The 15,064-nt window shown below is 31.3% G+C and overlaps 1 protein-coding gene and 1 long non-coding RNA gene across 2 annotated transcripts; one reads left to right on the plus strand and one right to left on the minus strand.

Moving 5' to 3' along the window:
• The first annotated feature begins 5,388 nt into the window (after positions 1-5,388).
• LOC107941330 (ubiquitin-fold modifier-conjugating enzyme 1) lies at positions 5,389-7,366 on the plus strand. Its single transcript, XM_016874887.2, has 3 exons — positions 5,389-5,863; positions 5,943-6,004; positions 7,078-7,366. Exons 1-3 carry the CDS (start codon positions 5,531-5,533, stop codon positions 7,205-7,207), a joined length of 525 nt encoding a protein of 174 aa, XP_016730376.1. The 5' UTR covers positions 5,389-5,530; the 3' UTR covers positions 7,208-7,366.
• A 248-nt stretch (positions 7,367-7,614) lies between these two features.
• LOC107941331 (uncharacterized) lies at positions 7,615-11,891 on the minus strand. The gene is made up of 2 exons (XR_005928253.1): positions 11,323-11,891; positions 7,615-8,985 (listed from the first exon to the last, which is right to left on the minus strand). It is a non-coding gene; the product is annotated as an uncharacterized lncRNA (long non-coding RNA).
• Positions 11,892-15,064: the final 3,173 nt, after the last annotated feature.

The following is a 15,064-nucleotide window of genomic DNA, read 5'->3' on the forward strand; positions in this document are numbered from 1 at the left end:
GTTGAGTTTTGCATGCTTATATCATATGGTTTAAATATAATTTCAAGCTCATATTGAAGTATACGAAATTCATCACATTTGCGAAGCTTAAAAAACTGACAAATTCTTGAAACAAGAATCTGCCATCCAATATGAGAATTTTGCACCACCGCAATTCTTAATGATGAGTTGCTCAAACTTTTTACTTATTTATTTGTTATTTTATTATTTGATATGCTAGGATTTAGATCAACTTTAAGCAGTTTAACTAACACCTTTAGTGAAAGGCAAAATTAAAAAAAATGTTTAAAAAATGGGACGCAACTTAGTCGAGTAAACTTGTTGGTCACAAAAAAAAAATTATATTATAATTATACTAAAATCTCCTACCATTTAAAACTTTTAATATAACTCAAAGGTTGACTGTCTTGCTATGGTACCCATGGTTATCTAATTAGGTTGCAAACTTAGCATAAGGTTTGCTTGATTATCAGCATCAGTACATACCTTAATTTGATAATTTGATGCCAAACTACTAGAAAAGAGGCACTCCAATGAGTTTTATATGCCTGCACTTGAACCACCTACAACAGCAAGGAAACAGATGCGAAAGCCATTACTGATCCTATCTATAATTACAGTAGTAACTAAAGAATATCAAGGCAATAAAAGATTTAAATCTACAACGTATAAATACATCAATTGCTAAGGCATTGACATATTGAAATGGTATAAAAGAACCTCAAAGGAGTATACAACGTATGGTGCAACTATTAAAAATATAAATATATATTAAACAAAATGACTTAATTGAAACAAATTATGATCATAGTTTTATTAACCATAAAATTTAGGAAAGTATGGTAAAAAAAATTTCTTTAATGTTTATGTAAATTTTTTGGAAACACTAAAATCTAAATAGTATTAAATGCTTGTTTGTAATAAGAACATGTATAAGTTACAAAATAAATTTATACTAAATTATGAAAATTATGAAAGTTGGTTTATGTTAAAGTTACCCTTAAAGGAATGTTAGGACATTTAAATACAAATCAGACCTAACCTACAACATTATAAATTTAACCACTGAAACTTTGGATTATGAAATTAGTTACACTGCATCTAGTATTTTCATGAATTCAGTAAGAAGATTATTCCATCTTTTCTGGTATTGAACCGAATCTGACCTGGCCAACACTGTGTTGGTTATAGTATGAAGAAACTGAATCCTACTGAAGTACGTCCTGTTCTGATGCCGACATTGACGATGGTTCACTCCTTGCTCTACTCTATTCTTTACTGTAAGCATTTTTGGCATTAGTGGCATGAAATGTTTGTTCCGTTGTTTCACCGAGTAAACAACTTTGCATTCTCATGCATGTTAATTGATTCAGGTTATGGCTGAGCAAGAAAAACCAAAAAATTGAAAACTGACTCGAACCGATATGAAATACAAGTTTAAGAATTGCAATTATTCAAAACCAAATAGTGTTCTATTTTTTTTACTTATATATAATTAATTTTAAATTTTTATGATATGAAAACAAATATTTTATATTTAAAATGGTGAAAATATTTTAAAAATTCTTGACAAATTATTTTGTCAAATTCTTGACAAATTCTTAACAAATATACAAGTTGGTTTATGTTGTCGAAAAGCTTATTTGGCTTGAAAAGCAAGTTTGAAATGCAATTCTAAACAAAGATTTAATATTATTTCGGTTTTGCTATCTCTAGCAACCAATCTAGACTGGCCTCTTCATTTGTTGCTGGGGATTATACTAAAGAAATCAACTACCTAACAGAAGTAATTGCTAAGGAGTTTGAGATCAAAGACCTAGGATCATTAAAATATTTCCAAAGTATGAAGGTTGCGCATTTAGAGGGATTTGATTATTATAATTAAGGAGGAAACAGTGGCAAACTTGTTTTCATTTTTCTCCCTTGAATTCTAGCAGTTTCATGTTTATGAAAAAAGAAAATTTACAGAGTTTTTCTCTTTGAAATTCTTCATCTCTCAATTCTATTTCATCTTTGCAATTCTACAGAAAGAAGCTTATAATAGAACTTAAAATTTGAAATGAAAAAAGACAGACAACTCACCTCTGAACCTTTACAGATCAGTATATTTTCGGGATGGGGATCTGCATCGAAGAAATCAGTCTTTAGTATATCAAGCAAAATGGGTGTAAACATACAGAGCACATAAAATAAAGCATACATTGTTTAACATCAAGATCAGTTGAAAATGCAGCAAAGACAACAAAGAAGCCGAAAGAAGAAAAATTAAGGCATACCCAGATCTTCCTTTTAGCAAAGATTTCTGGGTGTTTTTTTTCTCCCTCAGATCTAAACCTTTGATACTTGCAGAGAGCAATTTTGTGAGAGTGAGAGAAGCTTAAAATTAGATACAGAGGGGAGGAGTGGGAAATGCAGAGTGTGGGAAATTTAGGGTTTCGGGGCAAGTTCGATTTAGGGGAGAAGGAAATTTTGATTTGGGGAAATTTAGGGGTTTCGGGTATGAAAAGGATGAAAAGGATGAAACAAAAACGGCGCCGTTTTGCTAAAGATAATCACTTCACTAAATCACACTTGGAACGACGTCGTTTCAATTAAACATTTAGTGGCGTTTTACAAAAGCGTCGCTAATTCTCAGTTTTTGCGGCGTTTTTTACGAAAGCGCCACTAATTCTCTATTTTTAGTGGCGTTTTTGTAAAAACGCCGCTAATGCCTCTACACACAAATCATAAAACGACTTCGTTTTGCCAGATTTGAAATTTTTTTGCTTAAATTTTAATAGTTTAACTATTTCTTAAATTCCTTTTAAACTAATTTTGTTTACTTTCAAACAATATATCTAATTTGAAAAAAATTAAATTATATTGAATAATTATTATTTAAATATTTAATATTTAAATTTTAGGTAAATAATTTCTAATAATTATTTAAAACATGAAATGAATTCAAATAAAAAATATATATATTCAAAACCATTTATGATAAAAATGAACTTGACAACCTTGAGAAAAAATGAAAATTTTTAAAACATTGGGTTTTTATTAAGAATATTTTTAACTAGGTGTGACCAATACTTATAAAATTACATTTCATAAAATAAAATTTTAAAAAAATTCTTTTAAGAGATCATTATTATCTGCATCTTAAAATTAATGTAAGATGAGTTTAATTTCGAGAGTCCATTACATGCAAAGAAAGTTATAGCATCTTGTAATACTCGGAAATTGATACATTATTAAACACATATTATTTTTTAGATTTTGAAATTATAAATTCAATTTCAATATTTAATCATGAGGCTATAAATTTTAAAGTGCTCACGAATTTTATAATTAGAATTTAATTTAAAAAATAAAAATACTAATTTTATTTTATTTTATTTTTAAAATTGATTCAACTTTAAGAATTTCATGTTAACATTTCGTACTCAATAATTTTATGAACCACCTCATCAAATTTCATATAATACTAAATCCATGCGTAATTATCTGGGAATATAAACATATACATCGTAAATACATGTATAAACATGAGATCAACTATTTAATTAAACCACACTACGAGCACTCCAAAACCTAGATTCAACCAAAACATCATTTAATCAATTAACCCTTAAACCCTAACACTAACCCTTATAACCTTAAACATTAAGACCCTAAACCCTAAATACTTTAAAATTGTACCAAACCCCAAACAACAAACTAATTTAAAACACTATACCCCAAATCCAAGATAACAAACCCGGCCCATACCATTAACTTAATATATATACTATACCATTGAACCGGCCTAAACCATAAACTTAAAATATATTCTACCATTGAACCCTAAACCATAGGCTTTAAACCTTAAATATTAAACCCTAAATCTAAAAATAAATTTAATCAATATTAAGTACTGCTTTCACAATTTATTATAAACATACGCTTTTACATTAATATCTATATATATACACATCAACATCCATATGATTTTTTTGGGGTTTAGGGTTTTGGAGTTTATGGATTAGTGTTTATGGCTTATGTTTTAAAATTTAGGGTTTAGGGTTTAATGTTTAAGATTTAAGGGTTTACAGAAAGTCATACAACGTCGATTTTAACAGCTTGGTAACTTAAATAAAAATTTGTAAATAATTTAGTTATCAATTTGTAACTTTTCATAATTAAGTAACAAAAATGAAACTTTCTCATAGCTAAGTGATGAATAGTGTAGTTTCTATTTTTTTATAAAGTTAGCTTTAAATACGAAAATAATTAAATCGAATTCAAAATAAAAATAAGAAAATAATATGAAAATTAAATCAGATCAAATCAAAACGAGTGTCGGTTACCCTACTAAAAAATGCCTGCTAAACTTTTTGCGGCGTTTGGACCAAAAACGCCGCTATTAATCAGTTTTTAGTGGTGTTTTGGATAAAAACGCCACAATTGATTAGTTTTTAGTGGCATTTGGGATAAAAACGCCGCAATTAATCAGTTTTTAGTGGCGTTTGGGATTAAAACGCCGCTATTGATTAGCTTTTAGTGGCGTTTGGTGAAAAATGCCGCTATTGACCAGTTTTAGTGGCGTTTTGGCCAAAAACGCCGCTATTGACCAGTTTTTAATGGCGTTTTTTGCCAAAAACGCCGCTATAGTTTAGTTTTTAGTGGCGTTTCGGACAAACGCCGCTAATGTTTATTATTTACGGCGTTTTTTGTTAAAATGCCACTAAAGCGCCGCTAAAAGTCTATTTTCCTATAGTATATACAATCTCAATTTTAAGCCACGACAAAGGTAATGAGATACAAAAAGTATAATGGGTGTAGGTTTCAAACATGATTCCCCAATTTGGTTATTTTAGAGATTCAACAACAAACACAAGGCTATGATCGTTGTAACCAATTTATATAATCAATATTAGGGTTGAGCAAAATTCGATTCGATTCAAAAAACTTGATAAAAATTTAAATTATTCGAAAATCAGAATAAGAAAAGGCAAAACTACATCGTTTTGATAAATGTTTATCTTTTCTAAAGTTAAAGTCAAAATCATTAAGTTAAACAACAAAACTACGTCGTTTTAATAAATGTTTACCCAATAAATTAAATAATATAGTACTTCGTCTACTAGCTAAATAATCGGTTCATATAAATGCAACAATAAGTATAAATAATAGGATTCGTTAGCTCGACTCGGTTCAATTCAATTAAAAAATTTAAATTGAATTCAGATGCTAAAATATGATTCATCAACACGACTAACTCGAAATTTTGACTCTACCAAATGCTTATCCCTAACTTCAATAACCAAAATAGGAATACATGAAAAGTTCAGTGACTAACGAGGTGGTTTAACCTATTTTATTTTTGCATGCTAAAGACTGAATTTCCAATTATAACCTCATCGAGTCGGTATAATAACACACGAGAAAATAATGGAACTTTTTTAACGGATACTTACAAACTGAAACAGGAGCTGATGGTTCAATTTTTCATCTTCAATCAAGAATAAAATCTAGGGTTAGGGTTAGCGAAAGAGGGTAAACCCGAAAAATGGAAGGCTGGGACCCGAATACGAAGTCGACGCTGACCCAGATCCCGCTATTGACGACGAAGGCGGGCCCCAGAGACGGAACGGCATGGACTCAGAGGCTTAAAGAGGAATACAGAGCTCTAATAGCCTACACCCAGATGAACAAGTCCAACGATAACGATTGGTTCCGTATATCGGCAGCCAATCCCGAGGGTACCCGTTGGACAGGCAAGTGTTGGTACGTCCATAATCTCCTTAAGTACGAGTTTGATCTCCAGTTTGATATCCCCGTTACTTATCCCGCCACTGCCCCGGAGCTTGAGTTGCCCGAACTCGATGGCAAGACTCAGAAGGTGAAATTTTTAAAATTTTTGCTTCTTTGTTATTTGTTTTGATGTGATTATTAATTGTTGGTTGTTTTTTTTATGGCAGATGTATAGAGGAGGGAAGATTTGTTTGACCGTACATTTCAAGCCACTTTGGGCAAAAAATTGGTATGTTGAATTTTAGGGGTTTTTTTGGGTTTTAATTCGTTGAATTTAATTCGTTGATTGGATTTGGCATCCAAAATCTAAATTGGGGGCATAATATAACCTTTGATCAAGTAGAGGGGGATTACATATTGGCTGTGTTCATAATCATTGTTGGAAAATTCCATGTTAAAGTGCACCAATTGTCCATGTAAAGTATCCCCTATTTCGAGTTCGTAGTTGAACAGATTATTTTGCATGTTCAATGATTGTCCAATACAAGCAAATAATCTTCAATGTTGTGTTCTTCAGTAAAAGTACCATGGAGGCTCTTGTACTAGAAGTTAGATTACATTTTGCCACTTCTACTCAAAAAATAGGCAAATTTGTCCTTGTACATTAGGTCAAAGAGCATATTGGTCTTTCTGTTAAAATTCCATCTATTTCTACTGTTAAAAACTGGTTACTTTACCTCAGCATGAGGCACATGTGAAATGCTACATGGCACTATCTGGTTATTTTGTCAGCCAAGTCAGTTTTAACAATACAAATGAATGAAATTTTTAACAGGAAGCATCAATTTGCTCTTTGATCTAACATATAGAGACTAATTTACCCATTTTGTTTAGTAGAGGGGGCAAAATGCAATCTGACTCCTAGTACAGGGGCCTCCATGGTACTTTTACCTGTGTTCTTCCTAAAGCTGTCATTAGCAGAAAAACTAAGGTTCAGTCAGATTGAAAATTAGAGGAAATATAATCTGGAGTCATATAAAGGAAGATATAGAGAGCAATTCTGAGCAAGTCAAATAGAGCAAAGAGCCGTAAAAAAATGAGATTTGAATGTGTTTGTATTATGCAGCATCGATGTTGGAAGGCTGCTTTTTCCAGTGTAGTCTAGTTTAAAGGGTCAGTATGTTTCATCATTATACTCCTTTAAATCATTAAGAGGTGGCTTGTATTGAACAAGTAATGGATGTTCACGAATCTGGTTTCTTAATCTTTGTTATAACCCTTTTGCACTTATTCATATTGTTTATGCTGTAATCTTTGCTCAGTAGTTTCTTCTTTTCTGAATTTGATGATCTTGTTGTGCAGTCCTCGGTTCGGTATAGCGCATGCACTTTGTTTGGGACTTGCTCCATGGCTTGCTGCAGAGATTCCCATTCTTGTGGATTCTGGTATGATCAAGCATAAGGATGATGCGACCACTTCGAATGAGTCTTAGCATTTCTGTTGTTGAAACGTTTAAGGTGTACCTTGAGTTTCAAAAATAAATGCTTATACAATTTTACAGTGTTTTTTTTGTTAAAGTGTCACATTATCTGTCGAACTTCTTGACTTTGTACTTTTAAATGCACATATGATCTGATATTATTTTTTTGAATGCTTTTGTGAAAGATTGTATGTGAAGTCATGGTCATGGTTTGTGTTTTAAGTCTTTTTTTCCCATTAAATGGTTAAAGTTAGGGTTAGTATATGATAGTCTTTAGTAGAGTGTTTTTTTTTTTTAATTTCTCTAAGTGGATTTCCATTTTTTTGGAAGCAAAGGCTCTACAGGACTAATGGGCTAAACAATGCGCAACACCATTGGTTGATGGATAGGCATAACAAAAAGAAATATAAGCAAACCAATTATGTAAAATACAGTGCTCTTCAATGATTCGGCCATAAATAGATAAATCCAAACTATTGCTATTAAGTCTGTTAATGGTAACTAAACAGTTTAACTTAACAATGATACAGCGGAAGTCCGAAATCTCGGGCCATCCCAAGGATTTCAACAATGGCCATTGCCTCAGTCGCCAAAGCATCAGGGGCACCCTTAACCTTGCATGCGCAACTAGCATGCACCATACCTTCCGAATCACGAATCACCACATCACAGGACATTGCACGCTCCCTAGCCTTCTAAGCCGTGTCAACATTGATCATAAGGTGTTCACTATGTGGAGCCTCCCATCTGTCGATCTTCAATATCCTAGGTACCAACGGCGTACAAAGACGATAATGAACCTGAAGTCCTTATTGAGTGCTTGAGCACAAATGAAAGCATCCTGAGAAATCGTAGTATTTGCTTGCACAATCTCCAAGTTTCTTGCCTCCTATAACTATCAAAGAACCATCAAAAGGCTAGTAAGGGCATCCTTATCAAATTTCCTCATTGCAAACTCCAGTCAATTCTCCCTGCAAAAAAAAACAGCACTTAATAAGTTATCATCAATACCACTCAAAATCAATACCTTTTTGAGAAAAGGATAATCGCAGACAACGTGCACTAAGTACTCTATCAAATCACCACATCTCTTAAACTAAAGGTCATTGACCAATAATAATCTCATGGCTCAACCTCCAACCGAATAATTTAATATTAGGAAAGATCTTTAATTTCCAAAGTTACAAAAAAACTCTCTAAGGGCCAAATCTCATCGAGTTAAGAAAGAGCCAATTATAATCAAATCTTGTTGAATAAACATCTGTAGAGGCATGTCCCCAAACCAAGATGTCACCATGAGTATTATCGCACGAAAGAATAGCCAAATATGATCCTCATTCCATCTAGGCCTATCCTCTACTAATAGATTTGAGACCATGGAATGAAGGGAAAGAATATCATTATGCACAAGATCCTTCCCATCAAGACCCTTCACTCCCCTCAAATCAAGTCCAAGCTTTGTTTTTGTATCCAATGTGCCAAAAAAAGCCTAGACATAAATGAATCCAGTGTAGTCATAAATCATTTTACAAACCAAAAAAAAAAAAAAAGGTTTATCAACTTATTTGCAAAGAAAGATGTCACTTGATGGAAAGTATTTGGTTGACAACACTCTAAAGCACAAGGTATCCTTTTTGTGCAAGAGGCACCAAATTTGCTTGCCGAAGAGTGCTATCTTGAAAAGTCTAACATTTCGAGAGCCTAGGCCCTCCATTCATTTCGGTTGTCTGATAGTGTTCGAAGCCAACATAACCTACACTTTATCCGTGCCACATTGAGCCTACCAATACCTGCAAATAACCTGAACAATATCATTATTGGTGACATATTTAAGTAATAAGAAAGTACTCAATGCAAAAAAGAATAGCGCAAAGTTTGAAATTTTGAAATGTGGGGTCAAATTTTAAAAAATAAAAACATTTATAAAAGTCATATAAACTAATGTACATAATTCTTGATAAAACAATGTATAATATGGTTAGATATAAGACTATTACATAGCCTTCAGTAAGAAGTTGGAAATTTTCAATCCAATAGTCCCTCAATTTTTTGGTGAAAGTTGTGATTGCGAAGTTAACAAGGTACTTCTGCAAACATGCCATTCTTATACTATTTCTATCATTTTGATGATAATTTGTAATCTCGCTCTGAAATTTAGATAAGCTGGAAGGTTTTAAAGGCTAAACTTAAACTTTTTTAACCCTTTTCTTTATATTGATTTGTATTTCTTCTACTTCACTAGTAGACTTTCATTTAAAATATTTTTCCATTCTTATTAAACATTTAGAAACAAATAAATCTATTCCTCAAACATTAAAATTTTCACAAAATCAACAAACTAGTAATTTTTTTCACAAAAAAAAATCAAGTAAATGCTTTTTAGTGTTATGGGTATGCAATAAGTCAATTTTCAAACCCAAGACTCACACAAATCATACTAGTAATAACAATTTATAAATAAAAATACTAACAGTACGTTTGGTTCACTGTAATGGAATAGGGCTGTAATGGAATAGAGCTGTAATGGAATAGAGCTGTAATAAGTAATTCAACTGTTTGGTTGAATGGAATAGAATAGAACTGTAATAGTATTCTTATGTTTGGTTGAATGGAATGATGATGTAATAGCATAAGGAAAAAAACTAAAATAACCAGAATACCCTTAGCAGAATTTTTGTTAAGGTAGATGATTATTGTCATTGTTATTAAATTTTAATAAGATTACTATTGAAAATAATTTAATAAAAATAATAAATAGTTTAACCATATTTTAACATAATTATTATTAAATATAATTTAATAAAAATATATAATTTAATAACATTCATTATATAATTATTATTATATGAATTAAAAATCAAAATATATAATACTATAAAAAAATATATAATCTACTTTATTATTTTTAAACTGCAATACATATTTAGGCTACGTTTGTTTGCTAATACAATATTTTCCGGAAAATAATTTCTGGAAAATGATTTACTTTTTGTAGAAATGATTTACTTTTCTGGTGTTTGGATGAATCTATGTAAAATATTTTCCGTTATTTGGTAGATTTCCTGAAAATATTTTATAAAAGCTGTTTTAAATTAAACAAATATATATTTAAGAATTTATTATCTTTTCGTTGTTTATTTGAGTTTATTATATATATATATTAATAAATTTATATTTTAAATTGTTTTTACATATATTGCAATGTTTTATTTATGGGTAAACTACAAAAATAGTCACTTTTGTTTGCCTCGGGTTATATTTTAGTCACTTATATTTGAAATGTTACATTTTAGTCATTTATGTTATTATTATCTCCCTAATGGTAATCCTACGTGACAATCCAACTAGATTTTAAGTGTCAACTAGATCTTAAGTATATCTGTTAATACATACTTCATCCGGATAAATTATATAGGTTTCTGTTAATACATACTTCAACCGGATAAATTATATAGTTTTCTGTTAATACATACTTCATCCGGATAAATTATACAATTTTTACTCAAATGCATAATTTAGCCGGATGAAGTATGTATTAACAGATAAATATTCTGGACAAGTATCAATCTTGATATATAGGATCTTACATTAAACAATGTCAAGAAACAAAATTAGTATGTGGTCTAATGCCATCTTAGTAAACTTTAGAACCCCATATACAGGATCTGGAAACCTTAAAAATTATGAAAATTGCAAAGATTTTAGCGTTTTTTTTGCCATGTCATGAGTACTGTCCAAAACAGAGTGCAGTTGCGTGTGTTTGCATAGCATGGGCAGAAAGTAGAGAGTCCAATGCGACCTTTTTCCAAACATAACCAAAGATTCCCATCACTAAAATCACCACCAACAATTTGCCTCATTAAACACACTAACAAACTATCAATTCCTGTAGCAGAAACATCAACCATTTCTTTAACCCAAATTAATTGTTCCTTTACCGAATCAACAAGCTTTCTATACAATTTATTAACAATTCCAACAAGTAATCTTAAAAACATCTTATACCTATCAATGACAATAGCATGTAAGTGCTTAATAGGGTTCGATTAAAACAGTATTCTTGGGGATCTGGGATAGTTAACGAAAAGGGGGGTCTTAATTTCGATTGAAGAAGGTCAAAATCTTACCTTGTCAGCGAACTGCTTCACTCGATTCAGCACCAATTTAACATCTGGGTGTTGGATCGATAGCCCTTTCCTCTCACACCGAAGTCGGATTTTCTCGAGAAAACTAAGAGGAAATTGAAACTGTTGAGCTTGAGGATGAATTTGTGGAGGCTACGAGGACTGTTGGAAGGAAATGGGAATCAGAGGTGAAAAAAAAAAAGAAAATGCTCAGATGAAAAAGAAATGAGAAGGGTAAAGATGAAAACTTTTAATGCTGAATTGGTATTCGGCGAGGGGAGGCAGGAATTGTAAACGGTGATTTTTCTTGAATAAGGCTGTAATGCATACGGCTCTAATAGCCAATTCAGCCAACCAAACAATGTAATAAGGTCGGGCCCACTGAATAAGGCTGTAATGGTTTAGCATTACAGCCAACCAAACATACTGTAAATTTCTAATCAATATTCAAGAAATTTAAGATTATAAATACAATCAATCTCAATTTCTTCAAAGGTTTGTGTTATTATTAAACTCAAAAAACTTATTACCCAGTCAAGATGTTAAGGAATCTCATACAAAACCAATATCCAAAATCGTTCAATTAATTAAAAAAAACTAAATATTATATAAAAATCTTAATCTACGAGAAGAAAAACCACAATCTTAATTTTCTAGACATTAATAAATAAAGCTTGAAAAAAATAAAAGAGTTGTTACCAATTAAGGAGGACCTATCTAAAAATATTGAAAAGAATAATTTCAAATTTTTGTGGGATCAATTCACCCGTTATTATATATATATTAAAAAAATTATAAATAAATTTCTTTCTCTTTCTCTTTGTAGGATCAATTGACCCCTATGACCAATGTAGCTCTGCCTATGGCTTGAAGGAAAGATTTAATGAAAATCTCATTCCCTACCACCAAGGGTAAACCCATGTACATATCAAGCTCCTCCACCACCCAAACATTATGGATGTCACTCAACAAAGCTCGAGACTCCACCCTAGTATTAGGGTTAAAGTAACATATATTTGTTCAAATTAATGTTTTGCCCAAAGCTCCTTTATAGTCTTAGCCTCCCCTTCTTAATATGAATGAATAACAAGCTATCATCATCAAATAAAAGGTGTTTCATCCTGGGGCCATTTTGGCTCACCCTAACGCCTATGAATTTTCCATCCTCTTGCACTCAAGAAAAGGAAAAAAATAAGGTGACAAGGGGTCAACCTGCCTCAAACCTCTCTCAAAGTAAAAAATTTCAATTAGATTATCATTGAATAGAACACAATAAGAGACAGAGAAAACATAATGTACCATTAAATTAACCCACCTATTTCCAAAACCCCTTTTAGTTATCATGTTCGACAAAAAATTGTCACTCAAATTTTGCTCATATCAAGTTTAAAACACAACCTTTATTAGTGTCATTTTTTGAGCTTCGCAAGTAGTGAAAAATTTTATGAGCCATAATCGCATTATTTTGAATCATCCTCTAATTCTTTTGACTTTTTTTTATTGATTTTACTTTTTTTAATTCAACTTATATATTTGAACTCTCATGATTAGTTTAGTGGTTACGAATTGTTCACCCATAAAACTCATCTAGGTTTGCTCCTCTAAGGGAGTAATGGTAGGCCTTTATTTAGACAGTTCCCTTCGAATATAGTGTGTGTATGTGAGTATGTCTCTAATGTGAGTGCGTGAATATTATCCCTTTAATTGTACATTCCAAAAAAAACCCTTATACAATTGAATCATTATCAACTATTCTAATATACGATTCCAAGTTTTATAATCATGGCTATAACTCTCAAGCCCCTTCCTCCAAACTTCTTTCTCTCACAATATTGAAAGCCAAGACCACACAAAAATCAAACTAGAGGTGTGTGTATCCCTTGTTTGCTATGATGTCTGATGTTAGCCATAACGAACCACATTTTAAGAACAGTATGACTCCAAAATTCAAAGGCAAACCCCACTCTACATTGAGACAACAACACTGAGGGTCCTTTTGGGCTCCCTAAAGCTATTAATACCCACAAGATTTTGGACCCATACACTTTCTCATCAACAGTTGCACCTTCTTCTTTTTTATCAGAATTAAGCATTCAGCACCGAAAATAGTGATTAATTTTATCAAGTCGCTTGTTTTTTTTAAGAGATAAATGGTTAGTCATGAAATATACTTTATTTTCATGATGGGATCAAATCCCCAACCACATACTTAAAGGATGGGGTGAGCAACCACCACACCACAACTTATAGTTACAACAGTTGTACCCTTTTGTTTTTACAAAGCTTTATCAGCCAACGGGTAGATTGTAATGATCATTTTAGAAAATTTCAAATTTGTTTTTGCTTGAAATTTGTGAAAAATTTTAATTAATCCTTAAAAAATTAATCCTAAGATCCGCCACTATCAGCCAACATGGCAGCATTATTGGTGAATAATGTTTGATAAAAGTGCATTAAAATTAGGACCAATTTTTGGTTTTGTCATTTCGACATGAAAGGATATTATAAGAAGGACAAAGAAGATGTAATTTGGAATCGAAGGACCAAACTAATTGAAAAAGGAGAAGACGTGCATGTCTTTTGTAACCACCGGTTGCCCTTTTTCTTGCTTGTGTTATTTAAGGACTGCAATTTGGGGTCCCACGATGTCGTTTTCTGAGGATATAAGAAGAATCAGATTCTTTTGTTATTAGTTGGCAATTATTATACACTAATCGCGGCAGTTGAGAGAGACTTCCAAAACTGTCCAATTGTGATTAGTAATCGGATAAACTACACTAAATATTATTAAACTATTAGTAAGGTTTTTTTTTAATTTGTTTAACGAACTTTAAATGACAATTTAACGATTGGTATAATAGATCAGTACTCATTAACGAGTAGAAGAACGGACCTTAGATCTAAGTCGATCTGACGGCCAATTGCGGGAGATTGGAGAAGAAAGTTATTTGGATTTTGGTTTGTAGATTCATAATGTTCAAATTTATTTCATGAAAAAAAACTCAACTGAAGAAGAGAATAAAAAAAGTTTTAATAACCCAATAGTTTAAATAAAAACTTTTGAATAGTTCAATGATTATTTTATTACTTTTGAAAGTTGAGTGACCAAAATGTAAAATAACTTCTAGTTTAGTGACCTTAAAGTACTTTAACCTTAATAACTTGTTAACATTTGAAATTGGAGTTAAATCCTATTAACTGAACATTTAGTTCCCTATTTAAGGGACCTTTCATTCAAAGCTAAGCACACTAAAAAGATAGTTTTTCGTTATAGTTGAAATTAGGGTATTATCATTGATAATGGTGATTAATTTATTTACAATAAAAATACTCTAAATAAGTAAAATGCTGATCACAAATTATATTTCATTTCATGAGCAAAAATCGAATCTCCAACCATATAATTAACAAACGAGCTGAAATTTAAAAAAAATTAAGTTAAAAAAATTGTGATTTTAAAATTAACTATAATATAGCATTAATGTTTGAAATGTGGGGTAAAAACTTGAAATTTTAAAAATTATATTTCAAAAGTTTTTAATTATAAGTTTTTAAAAAATATAATCTTCCAATTATAATTTAGCGAACCCCTTCCATTTTTTTTGGTACAAGAGGAAAAAGTCGCATATTCAACATTTTTGTTTGCTTATTGGGTCTTTGACACCTGTAATATTGATAATGTTATCATCATGTTTACAAGTTTGCTAGCTAAATTTTTAAAAAAACTTAACAATCCGATAACTTA

This window comes from Gossypium hirsutum, chromosome A06 (assembly GCF_007990345.1).
Source record: "Gossypium hirsutum isolate 1008001.06 chromosome A06, Gossypium_hirsutum_v2.1, whole genome shotgun sequence".
In the NCBI taxonomy this organism is placed as follows: domain Eukaryota; kingdom Viridiplantae; phylum Streptophyta; class Magnoliopsida; order Malvales; family Malvaceae; genus Gossypium; species Gossypium hirsutum.

Coding starts and splice junctions, on each gene's coding strand:
- LOC107941330 (XM_016874887.2), top strand. CDS start 5,531: ATGGAAGGCTGGGACCCGAATACGAAGTCGACGCTGACCCAGATCCCG. Junction 5,864..5,942: donor TCGATGGCAAGACTCAGAAG/GTGAAATTTTTA, acceptor TTTTTATGGCAG/ATGTATAGAGGAGGGAAGAT. Junction 6,005..7,077: donor CCACTTTGGGCAAAAAATTG/GTATGTTGAATT, acceptor CTTGTTGTGCAG/TCCTCGGTTCGGTATAGCGC.